Raw genomic sequence first — 13,102 nt, 5'->3', positions numbered from 1 at the left:
CGTCAAAAAGAAAAAGGAGGCATTTGTCAGGGCTGGGAACAGACGAAGCCTGTGTGGAATATAAGGAAAGTAGGAAGGAACTTAAGCAAGGAGTCAGGAGGGCTAGAAGGGGTCACGAAAAGTCATTGGCAAATAGGGTTAAGGAAAATCCCAAGGCTTTTTACACGTACATAAAAAGCAAGAGGGTAGCCAGGGAAAGGGTTGGCCCACTGAAGGATAGGCAAGGGAATCTATGTGTGGAGCCAGAGGAAATGGGCGAGGTACTAAATGAATACTTTGCATCAGTATTCACCAAAGAGAAGAAATTGGCAGATGTTGAGTCTGGAGAAGGGTGTGTAGATAGCCTGGGTCACATTGAGATCCAAAAAGACGAGGTGTTGGGTGTCTTAAAAAATATTAAGGTAGATAAGTCCCCAGGGCCTGATGGGATCTACCCCAGAATACTGAAGGAGGCTGGAGAGGAAATTGCTGAGGCCTTGACAGAAATCTTTGGATCCTCACTGTCTTCAGGTGATGTCCCGGAGGACTGGCGAATAGCCAATGTTGTTCCTCTGTTGAAGAAGGGTAGCAAGGATAATCCAGGGAACTACAGGCCGGTGAGCCTTACTTCCGTGGCAGGGAAATTACTGGAGAGAATTCTTCGAGACAGGATCTACTCCCATTTGGAAGCAAATGGACGTATTAGTGAGAGGCAGCATGGTTTTGTGAAGGGGAGGTCATGTCTCACTAACTTGATAGAGTTTTTCGAGGACGTCACTAAGATGATTGATGCAGGTAGGGCAGTGGATGTTGTCTATATGGACTTCAGTAAGGCCTTTGACAAGGTCCCTCATGGTAGACTAGTACAAAAGGTGAAGTCACACGGGATCAGGGGTGAGCTGGCAAGGTGGATACAGAACTGGCTAGGGCTCAATTTCTGCACCACCACCAAAATGGACCCCATCAGTCTTGTGGCAGACACTGAGGAATTCATCAGGCGAATGAGGCTCCGGGAATTCTTCCACAGACCCCAAGAGGCCAACAGCGAACCCAAGCAGACTATCAATGAACCGGAACAGCAGACCGCGAGATCTGCGGTGCGGCAACCGAAGAGGAAAGAGTCGAATTGGCCCCCTCCGGAAGGCCGCTGCCTTAGACTCGACATGTATGCTCAAGCCGTCAGGAGTCGCGTCAATGCCAGATTCATCAGTCGCATTCACAAGACAGCCCCGAACGTCACCCAAGCACAACGCAATGCCATCCGCGCTCTCAAGACCAACCGCGCTCTCAAGACCAACCGCAGCATCGTCATCAAACCAGCAGACAAAGGAGGGGCCACTGTCGTACTGAACAGAACGGACGACTGCAAAGAAGTATACCGACAACTGAACAACCAAGAACACGACAGACAGTTACCCGCAGATCCGACCAAGGAACACATCCGCCAACTTAACAGACTGATCTAGACCTTGGATCCAGATCTTCAGAGCACCCTACGTGCTCTCATCCCACGTACTCCCCGCATTGGAGATCTCTACTGCCTCCCGAAAATACATAAGGCCAACACACCAGGCCGCCCTATCGTTTCAGGCAATGGGACCTTGTGTGAGAACCTCTCTGGCTACATCGAGGGCATCGTGAAACCCATCGTACAAGGTACGCCCAGCTTCTGTCGCGACATGACGGACTTCCTACAGAAACTCAGCAACCATGGACCAGTTGAACTAGGAATATTCCTCGTCACAATGGACGTCTCGGCATTCTACACCAGCATCCCCCATGACAACGGCATTGCTGCAACAGCCTCAGTACTCAACACCGACAACTGCCAATCTCCAGACGCAATTCTGCAACTCATCCGCTTCATTCTGGATCACAACGTCTTCACCTTCGACAACAAGTTCTTCATCCAGACGCACGGAACAGCCATGGGGACCAAATTCGCACCCCAATACGCCAACATCTTCATGCACAAGTTTGAACAGGACCTACTCATCGCACAGGACCTTCAACCGACCTTATACACCAGATACATCGATGACATTTTTTTCCTTTGGACCCACGGCGAAGAATCACTGAAACGACTACACGATGACATTAATAAGTTCCATCCAACCATCAGACTCACCATGGACTACTCTCCAAAATCAGTTGCATTCTTGGACACACTCGTCTCCATCAAGGACGGTCACCTCAGCACTTCGCTTTACCGCAAACCCACGGATAACCTCATGATGCTCCACTTCTCCAGCTTCCACCCTAAACACATTAAAGAAGCCATCCCCTATGGACAAGCTCTCCGTATACACAGGATCTGCTCAGACGAGGAGGAGCGTAACAGACATCTACAGACGTTGAAAGATGCCCTCGTACGAACGGGATATGGCACTCGACTCATCGATCGACAGTTCCAACGCGCCACAGAGAAAAACCGCACCGACCTCCTCAGAAGACAAACATGGGACACAACCGACAGAATACCCTTCGTCGTCCAGTACTTCCCCGGAGCGGAGAAACTACGTCATCTTCTTCACAGCCTTCAACACGTCATTGATGACGATGAACATCTTGCCAAGGTCATCCCCACACCCCCACTACTTGCCTTCAAACAACCGCGCAACCTCAAACAAACCATTGTTTGCAGCAAACGACCCAGTCTTCAGAACAGTGACCACGACACCACACAACCCTGCCATGGTAATCTCTGCAAGACGTGCCAGATCATCGACATGGATACCACTATTACACGTGAGAACACCACCCACCAGGTACGCGGTACATACTCGTGCGACTCGGCCAACGTTGTCTACCTCATACGCTGCAGGAAAGGATGTCCCGAAGCGTGGTACATTGGCGAGACCATGCAGATGCTGCGACAACGAATGAACGGACATCGCGCAACAATCACCAGGCAGGAATGTTCCCTTCCAGTCGGGGAACACTTAAGCAGTCAAGGGCATTCAGCCTCTGATCTCCGGGTAAGTGTTCTCCAAGGCGGCCTTCAGGACGCGTGACAACGCAGAATCGCTGAGCAAAATCTTATAGCCAAATCCCGCACACATGAGTGCGGCCTCAACCGGGACCTGGGATTCATGTCGCATTACATTCATCCCCCACCATCTGACCTGCAAAATCCTACCAACTGTCCTGGCTTGATACAATTCATACCTCTTTAACCTGGGGTTACCCCATCTCTGGATCTGTAAAGATTTAATGACCTGCTAATGGTCGCATTCCAAGCATTGTTTGGCATCTTTGAATTTGTCTATATATATGTTTCTGGAACATACCTCTTCATTCACCTGAGGAAGGAGCAGCGCTCCGAAAGCTAGTGACATCGAAACAAACCTGTTGGACTTTAACCTGGTGTTGTAAGACTTCGTACTAGGTCATAGAAGGCAGAGAGTAGCAATGGAAGGATGCTTTTCTAATTGGAGGGCTGTGACCAGTGGTGTTCCACAGGGATCAGTGCTGGGACCTTTGCTGTTTGTAGTATATATAAATGATTTGGAGGAAAATGTAACTGGTCTGATTAGTAAGTTTGCAGACGACACAAAGGTTGGTGGAATTGCGAATAGCAATGAGGACTGTCAGAGGATACAGCAGGATTTAGATTGTTTGGAGACTTGGGCGGAGAGATGGCAGATGGAGTTTAATCCGGACAAATGGGAGGTAATGCATTTTGGAAGGTCTAATGCAGGTAGGGAATATACAGTGAATGGTAGAACCCTCAAGAGTATTGAAAGTCAAAGAGATCTAGGAGTACAGGTCCACAGGTCACTGAAAGGGGCAACACAGGTGGAGAAGGTAGTCAAGAAGGCATACGGCATGCTTGCCTTCATTGGCCGGGGCATTGAGTATAAGAATTGGCAAGTCATGTTGCAGCTGTATAGAACCTTAGTTCGGCCACACTTGGAGTATAGTGTTCAATTCTGGTCGCCACACTACCAGAAGGATGTGGAGGCTTTAGAGAGGGTGCAGAAGAGATTTACCAGAATGTTGCCTGGTATGGAGGGCATTAGCTATGAGGAGTGGTTGAATAAACTCGGTTTGTTCTCACTGGAACGACAGAGGTTGAAGGGCGACCTGATAGAGGTCTACAAAATTATGAGGGGCATAGACAGAGTGGATAGTCAGAGGCTTTTCCCCGGGGTAGAGGGGTCAATTACTAGGGGGCATAGGTTTAAGGTGAGAGGGGCAAGGTTTAGAGTAGATGTACGAGGCAAGTTTTTTACGCAGAGGGTAGTGGGTGCCTGGAACGCGCCACCGGAGGAGGTGGTGGAAGCAGGGACGATAGTGACATTAAAGGGGCATCTTGACAAATACATGAATAGGATGGGAATAGAGGGATACGGACCCAGGAAGTGTAGAAGATTGTAGTTTAGTCGGGCAGCATGGTCGGCACGGGCTTGGAGGGCTGAAGGGCCTGTTCCTGTGCTGTACATTTCTTTGTTCTTTGTTTGTTTGTTCATCCCTGTCTGTACATGCCTTATAGGCTACAATTTCTCCCCTGATCACAGCCTTCACTGCCTCCTAGAACGTGGAAGCTGAGACTTTCCTGTTCTGGTTAATAGTAATATGTGACCTGTCATGTTTTTTGGCAGAAGGTCTTGTCGGCCAAGAGGTCCGTGACCAGCCTCCACGTGGGCCGCACATCAATGTAGTGTGCAGCATGGTTGGAGATAACTATCGCGGAATATTCCGCCCTTGCTATTTCTGGAAGCACCGATTTCCCCACTGCAAAGAAGTTGATCCAGGTGTATACCTTATACACCGGCGAAAAGAACAAGAATTCCTCTCACCTGGGCGTAGAAACCACCATGGGTCCACCGCTCCCATCTGCTCCACGAATGCTCCCAGTTCCCAAGCCATACCTGTCTTTTTCCCCATTCTTCAATTTGATTGGTCCATTAGAGGGTCCTGTACTCAGTTGAAGTCACCCACCATGATCAGTAGGTGTGTGTTAATGTTGGCTATTTCCACCATGGTCTTCTTTAAGTCTGTGTCGTCCCAGTTGGCCGCTTACACATTTACCAGCACCACTGGTGCCCCGTCCAGGTCACCGCTGATCATGATGTACCGTCCCCTTTGGTCCGTAACCGTCCTTCAGTGAACCTCGTCCTCTTGCTAATCAATATAGCTACTCACCTAGTCTTCGTCCCTTAGCGTGAATGGTATGTCTGTCCCACCCAGCCCTTTCTCCCTCAGGTGTGTCTCCTGCAGAAAAATTATGTCGGCTTTCAGACTTGTTAAGTGGGCAAAGACTCTGGACTTTTCACCGGGCCATCGAGTCCCCTGACATTCCAGGTGATAGTCCTGGTGGGGTGTTTCTGGCCCCCCATTCCTGCGGGATTAACTATACTTACCTGGTGGACAGGCTCCTGCACTGCGGGGTTTCCCTTTGTTAGGGGGCCATCCAAAATGGTCGTCGTTCTCACCATGAGGCTGGGCCCCTGCGCTCCGGGGTTTCCCTTTGTCTCGGGGGCACCCAACATAGTCGCCAACTTTGTGGACACCACGTGGGTGTGCCCCTGCACTCCGGGGTTCCCTTTGTTTAATGACCCTCCAAAGTGGCAGCTTGCAGAATCACCTTGTTTCCTTGGCCTGCTCCCTACCTGCCGAAGCCAATCCGAGAACCAACTCTTTTTTCCCATCCTCCCTACGTGTGCCCCTCCACCCCCTCTACCTCCCCCCTCGCATTCCCCCTCCCTGTCCCTGTGCGGCCCACCCCGGCCAGGTACTCCCTCCATGCCGAGAGGTGCCCCACGGTCCCCCTTACTGTTTGTCTTCCCGTGCCAGCTATCCCTGCTAGTACAGTGGCTCCCCTCCCATGGCTGGTCTAGCCCCTTACTTATGCTTGCTGACTGTCTGCTTTCTCTGCCTGCAACCTCACCTGCATTTCCTTGTCCTCGATCGCTCCTGTGACCCGGTCTTTTTTTTGATCAGAACAAGGCAGTGCAGTCCTGCGCAAACATGGTAACTGTTCAATAAGTCTCAGTTTCTTTAACGATCTTCCTTCATCGCTGCCTCGCCTGCCCTCTGTCTAGGCTGTTGGCCCGCATAAAATTGTTTGCCTCCGCCAGGGGATTGAAATAGTGTTCTTTGTTCTGGTGTGTGACCCAGAGCCTGGCTGGGAATAGCATGCCAAATTGCACCCCATTTTTGTATAGCGCCGACTTTGCCTGGTAGAACTCGGCCCTTCATTTTGCCAGATGTGACCTAATGTAATAATAATAATCTTTATTGTCACAAGTAGGCTTGCATTAACGCTGCATTGACGGTACTGTGAAAAGCCCCTAGTAGCCACATTCCGGCACCTGTTCGGGTACACAGAGGGAGAATTCAGAATGTCCAAATTACCTAACAGCACGTCTTTCGGGACTTGTGGGAGGAAACCGGAGCACCCGAAGGAAACCCATGCAGACACAGGGAGAACGTGCAGACTCCACACAGAGAGTGACCCAAGTCGGGAATCGAACCTGGGACCCTGGCGCTGTGAAGCCATAGTGCTAACTACTATGCTACCATGCTGCCCATCCAATACGGATTCTGTGTCCCTCCCATGTATTCACTCTAGTCTGTCTTGCCCACCACAGGATATTTTCTCGGTCCTGATATCGGTGCAGCTTCGCGATGATTGCTCTCGGCTGTTCCCCTGCCTTGGGCTTTGGTCTGAGCGACCTGTGTGCCCTGACGAGTTTTGGGGGTTGGGGAAGCTGTCTCTCCCGACTAGTTTGCCCAGCACGTGGGCTATGTAGCCTGTCGGGTCTCTACCCTTAATGCCTCCTGGCAGGCCCATAATCCGAACATTCTATCATAGGGACCTGTTCTCCTGGTCCTCTACCTTCCCCTTTAAGCTCCCTTGGGCCGCAAACAACCTTTTCACTTCTGCTTCCAGAGCACCGATCCTATCGCTCGGGTCCATCGAGGCTCTCGCCAGGTCATGGATCGTCCTCTTCTGCGCCTTCACTTTCTTCCCCAATACGTTGATTGATTTTTGTAGGGCTTCCATCGCCTTCGTCACCACCACCTTGACTGCCACCTGGATTTCAATTCTGATCGATTCTTTCATGGCGGCCAGCTCCTTCTTGAGGAAGGTCTTCCATCCGTCTCCAGGTGATGAGGGGGAGGCTGATGCTCGGGTCGATGGTCTCCCTTTCTTTTGGGCACCTGGGGCCCCCTCGCCTTGTGGGTCCGCCGGTTCGTCCATTTGCTGTTCGTGGCCCTTTTCGCCACTTCTACAGTCCCTTCGGCCCCTCGAGCTCCCGTTTGCTGGTATTTCATTTGCCGTTGTTTTCTTTCGTCTGTTGAGGTTACTTTGCTATCGACCTTTCGGGCAAAATTTGCCTAAAAATGCCTATTTTATTCTAGTTGGGAGGAGAGCCACCTGATGTGCGTCCGCTCAGCACATCACCGTCACTGGAAGTGGTTTTTGGTGTTATCATAACGGGAAACTATTCGAGATATTGATATGTTTAATGCAAAAACAAATGTGGAAAAAGCAGTGAGGGAATGAAGGAGGCAAGAACAAAGGGAACGAAAGAGAAAATGCTAGAAAATTTCAGTAGGTCTGGCAGCATCTGTAGGGAGAGAAAAGAGCTAACGTTTCGAGTCCAATGACTCTTTGTCAAAGCTAACAGACAGAGAAAGTGGGGAATATTTATACTGTGGAGTGAGAATGAAAGATGAGTCATAGGCACAGAAACCAAGGGGAAAGAGTGCTAATGGCAGTCCCCAGAGAGAACAAAAGGTGAGAGGCCAAACAGCAGAGAAACTAACATCAGAGGGTAAACTGTGACAGATGGAGATGTGGGGGAAGGGGAAAGCAAAGTGGAGAAGGGGTAAGGAAAGGTGGATAAGATTGGGGGGGGGGGGGGGGGAATAAATATATATAAAGAAAGACAAGAAAGAAAGTAATGGTAAAAGACAGTTAAAATGAAATGGGATGAAAACAAATGGGTCGAGATGGGGGTCGAGCTAATCATCTGAAGTTGTTGAATTCGATGTTGAGACCAGAAGGCTGTAATGTGCCTAACTGGAAGATGAGATGTTGTTCCTCCAGTTTGTGTTGAGGTTCACTGGAACATTGTAGCAGGCCAAGGACAGACATGTGGGCATGGGAGCAGGGTCTTGTGTTAAAATGGCAAGCAACGGGAAGGTCAGGTCCTGAATGCGCAAAGATCGAAGGTGCTCAGCAAAGCGGACCACCCAGTCTGCGTTTGGTCTCTCCGATATAGAAGAGACCACATTGAGAGCAGCGAATGCAGTAGACAGATTGGAAGAGGTGCAGCTGCTTAACCTGGAATGGGTGTTTTGGGCCTGGGATGTTAAGCATGGAAGAGGCAAAGGGGCAGGTGTTACACCTTCTGCGGTTGCATGGGAAGGTGCCATGGGTGATGGGAGAGGTACTGGGTTTGCTGGAGGAGTGGACGAGATTATCTCTGAGGGAACGGTCTTTGTGGAATGCTGAAAGAGGGAGTGAAGGGAAGATGTGTTTGGTGGTGGCATCACGCTGAAGTTGGCGAAAATGGCAGAGGATTATGCTTTGCATGCGGAGGCTGGAGGGACGAACTGTGAGAACGAGGGGGACTCTATTCCTTGTTCTGGGAAGGACAGGAGGGGGCGAGGGTAGTGGCGCGGTAGATAGGCTGCACACTGTTGAGGGCCCTGTCTACAACTGTAGGTGGGAAATCACGGTTGAGGAAGAAGGAACACATTTTCGAAGCATCGTTTTGGAAATTGGCATCATCGGAACAAATGCGATGGAGGCGAAGGAGTTGAGAGAAAGGGATGGAGTCCTTACAGGGTGTAGGGTGCGAAGAGCTGTAGTCCAGATAGCTGTGGGAGTCAGTGGGCTTGTAGTGGATATTAGTCGATAGTCTATTGCTGGAAATGGAGACAGAAAGATCAAGGAAGGGAAGGGAAGTGTCTTTAGATGGACCAGGTGAAAGTGATGGAGGGGTGGAAACTGGAAGTGAAATTGATGAATTTTTACAGGTCCCGACGAGAGCATGAAGCGGCACCAAAATAGTCAATCATTGTATCGGTAAAGGAGTTGTGGCAGGGAACCCGGGTAGGCCTGGAACAAGGAATGCTCCACATACCCCATAAAAAGACGAGCGTAGGTAGGACCCATGCGGGTGCCCATTGCTACACCTTTGATTTGGAGAAAATGGGATAAGTTAAAGGAGAAGTTGTTGAGAGATACAACGAGTTCAGCCAGGTGGAAGAGAGTGGTGGTGGATGGGAATTGTCCAGGCCTCTCTTCGAGAAAGAAGCAACGAGCTCTCAGGCCATCCTCGTGTGGGATGGAGGTGTAAAGAGATTGCACATCCATGAATGTGCAAACTCCACACGGACAGTGACCCAGAGCCGGGATTCGAACCCGAGTCCTCAGCGACGTAGTCCCAGTGCTAACCACTGTGCCACATGCCACCCCAACAAGATCAAAGGGAAGGTCTGTTTTGTTCTTGCCTCCTCCAACATCATTCACCCAAACATGTGCAGGTTAGATGGACTGACCATGCTAAATTGCCCCTTAATTGGAAAAAAAAATAATTGGGTACTCTAATCTATTTTTTTCTTCTGATCCCTACGGGTCATCTCCTTCTGATGCAAGTTGGAGGTTATGGCCCAATGTTTCTAAATTTATGCAAATTATTGACTTTTGTCGTCATTGTATTTTAATTATGATAGTTGCAACTTTCTTTCTAATTGAAGGCTCTGCTGCTCGCTTAGTAAAGTGTATTGAAACTCATTTTTGGTTGCATGCAGGAATAATCTGGTTGAGACGCCTAAAACTTCAGTTGTTGTACTCAAAAAAAAGGTGAAGATCAAAAGAATTCCAGGTAACAATAAACTCACTTACACTACTAATGTTTTGTTTCATTTTAAATTTTGGGAGTCATTTAGTTTACCCCTTAATTCAATCATTTTACTAATGAAGTATTAACCCCTCCCCATCCAATCCAGCAGTGATTTGTCTTTCATCTCAACTTTCCCAGCTCAATATTTTCTTTTGCCTTTCGCTCATGCTCTTAATTTCGCTGGTAATCTTTCCTCTTCTGCCTCTTTTCTCTTTTTGTCTCTTTTCCTCATAATGAAATGAGGATAGCAGCCATGAATCCAAATTCTACCACTTCAATCATAGGGAGTCTACTAATCCGTTTTGTTGCCATTTGAAGAATATTTATGAATTTAGCTGGGGTTTATGGTAATAAATTAAGGTGTCAAGATGTCCTTCAGTGGTTCAGCCTCCACAGAAAAATAATACAGGTACTGCCATCATTCCAGGAGAGAGAAGGGGATGAGGGGGGGGAGAGAAATATTATCCAGGGATCTTTTGGAATGCTTGAGGAAATTCACGTCACAGTGCTACCATCTTGGTCAGATTAGTTGAATATGAGGTCCCCCCCGAATCATTGTTGTCCATAACAGGAAAAAGATTTCAAATTTTATAGGAGCTCCAAACCTTTACTCCAGTGACAGTGAAGGAATGACAGTGTAGTAAGTAAGGATGGTGTGCGACTAAGAGCGGAAGATAGAGGTGATGTGTTCCCATGCACCTACTGTTCTTTTTAAAGAATTTTTATTGACACGTTTCATTTATAACAAACAATAGAAACATGTTACACAGATATTTACAAAGTACAGTGTTAGAATCCCGACAGTGCAGGAGGCCATTCTGCCCATCGAGTCTGCACCAACCCTTCGAAAGACCACCTCTCTACGCTCAATCCCCCACCCTATTCCTGAAACGCCATCCTAAGGGGCAATTTAGCTTGGCCAAGCCACCTAACCTGCCCATCTTTGGACTGTGGGAGGAAATTGGAGCACCCGGAGGAAACCCACGCAGACACAAGGAGAATATGCAAACTCTGAGGTCATAATCGAACCCGGGTCCCTGGTGCTGTGATGTAGCAGTACTAACCAATATGCCCATGGTGAGACTGAAAAACAAATTCAACAAGTTTCAGGGCAACATCACAGTAATACAGCTTGTACGCTCCCGTGCCACGGGTGTAGTGCAAACAATTTGTGTTTTTTGTAGTGGTGTGGAACAGGTCTTTGAAGATGGTCGTGAAATGCTTCCACCTGGACTGAAGCCCTTCATCCGACCCCGAATAGCAAATTTGATTTTCTCAAGCTTCAGGAATTTCACCAGGTCGGCCAGCCAGCCTGGGGCCTTGGATGGCACTGCTGATCTCCATCCGAATATGAGTCGTTGCCGGGCTATCAGGGAGGTGAAGGTCAGGGTGTTGCCCCCCACCCCAAACAGTTCTTGCTGTTCTGACATCCTGATGACCGCCAGTAATGGGCATGGCTTCACCCTAACACCCCACAACCTCGGACATGGCCTCAAAGAAGATCGCCCAGATCAGCCTTGGACAGGACCAGAACATGTGGGAGTGGTTGGCCAAGCCCACTAACACTGTTCACATCTGTCTTTCACACAGGGAAGAACTCGCTCATGCGTGTCCTGGTCAGGTGAGCCCTGTGTATCCCCTTCAGCGGCGTCAGGCTCAGCCTATCGCATGAGAAGGTGGAGTTCAGGCTGTGTCGTATCTCGCTCTACAGTCATCCCACCTATCTCAATGCACAGTTCTTCCTCCTACCTCTCTCTTGTCTCATCCAGTAGGACCCTCACCTCCTCCAGCAGTATCTATATGTCCATGCTCTTTCCCTCCCTAATCAGGCAACACAGTGACACAGTGGTTAGCATCGCTGTCTCACGGCACTGAGGACCCAGGTGCGATCCAGCCCCGGGTCTGCATGAGTCTCACCCCCACAACCCAAAAAGATGCTCAAGGTAGGTGGATTGGCCACATTAAATTGCCCCTTAATTGGAAAAACATTATTGGGCACTCTAAATTGATACAAAAGAACTTTCCCTCCCTAATTTATCCTGTGCTAACAGTCTGCCCAGCAGGGTGTGTCCGGGTAGATGAGTGAATGATGGGGCCTCCATGCGGAGGAAGTCCCGTATTTGAAAATACCGGAGATCATTCACTTTTGGAAGTTTCTCCGTTACTTCCCCCAAGGTTGGCATTCTGCTGTTTATGTATGAGCCTCTGACCCTCAACCCTCCTTCCTCCCTTCAGGTTTTATACATGAGGGATGAACCTGTGGTATTTGCATATCAGGGCTGTGACGGGCATATCTTTAAGTTTAAAGTTGTGTCTGAACTGGTTCCAGGCTCTTTTTTAAAAAAATATATTTTATTCAAAATTTTTGGCCAACCATAACAGTACATTGTGTATCTTTTACACAGTAATATAACAATATAAATAACAATGGCCAGTTTTTTAAACAAGAAATAAATAATATATAAACAACATCAAAATTAAAAAACAAAACTAAATGGCAACTGCCTTGTCCCAAATAAATACTCTCCAAAAATACAATTCAGCAGTCCAGTATACAATTACCTATAACTACAACCTATACATATTATACTTATACACTAACATCCCTGAGAGTCCTTCTGGTTCCTCTCCCCACCCCCCCCTGGGTTGCTGCTGCTGTCTTCTTCTTTTCCATTCCCTCTATCTTTCTGTGAGGTATTCGACGAACGGTTGCCACCGCCTGGTGAACCCTTGAGCCGATCCCCTTAGGACAAACTTAATCCGTTCCAGCTTTATAAACCCTGCCATGTCATTTATCCAGGTCTCCACACCCGGGGGCTTGGCTTCCTTCCACATCAACAGTATCCTGCGCCGGGCTACTAGGGACGCAAAGGCCAAAACATCAGCCTCTTTCGCCTCCTGCACTCCCGGCTCTTCTGCAACCCCGAATATAGCCAACCCCCAGCTTGGTTCGACCTGGACCCCCACCACCTTCGAAAGCACCTTTGTCACCCCCACCTAAAACCCCTGTAGTGCCGGACATGACCAGAACATGTGGGTGTGATTCGCTGGGCTTCTCGAGCATCTCGCACACCTATCCTCTACTCCAAAAAATTTACTGAGCCGTGCTCCAGTCATATGCGCCCTGTGTAACACCTTAAATTGTATCAGGCTTAGCCTGGCACACGAGGACGATGAGTTTACCCTACTTAGGGCATCAGCCCACAGCCCCTCCTCAATCTCCTCCCCCAGCCCTTCTTCCCATTTCCCTTTCAGCT

At 48.9% G+C, this 13,102-nt stretch overlaps 1 protein-coding gene across 2 annotated transcripts in view; it reads left to right on the top strand.

Moving 5' to 3' along the window:
• Positions 1–13,102, top strand: part of LOC140426801 (uncharacterized) — a 140,369-nt gene that overhangs the window by 22,122 nt on the left and 105,145 nt on the right. For both annotated transcript variants that reach the window (XM_072511989.1, XM_072511990.1), the window contains exon 5: positions 9,754–9,827. In XM_072511989.1, the coding sequence (XP_072368090.1) occupies positions 9,754–9,827 (74 nt within the window). The remainder of the gene's footprint in view (positions 1–9,753; positions 9,828–13,102) is intronic.

The sequence above is a fragment of the Scyliorhinus torazame genome, chromosome 7 (genome assembly GCF_047496885.1).
Source record: "Scyliorhinus torazame isolate Kashiwa2021f chromosome 7, sScyTor2.1, whole genome shotgun sequence".
NCBI classification, from domain to species: domain Eukaryota; kingdom Metazoa; phylum Chordata; class Chondrichthyes; order Carcharhiniformes; family Scyliorhinidae; genus Scyliorhinus; species Scyliorhinus torazame.
This window is presented reverse-complemented; position numbering and strand designations above follow the sequence as displayed.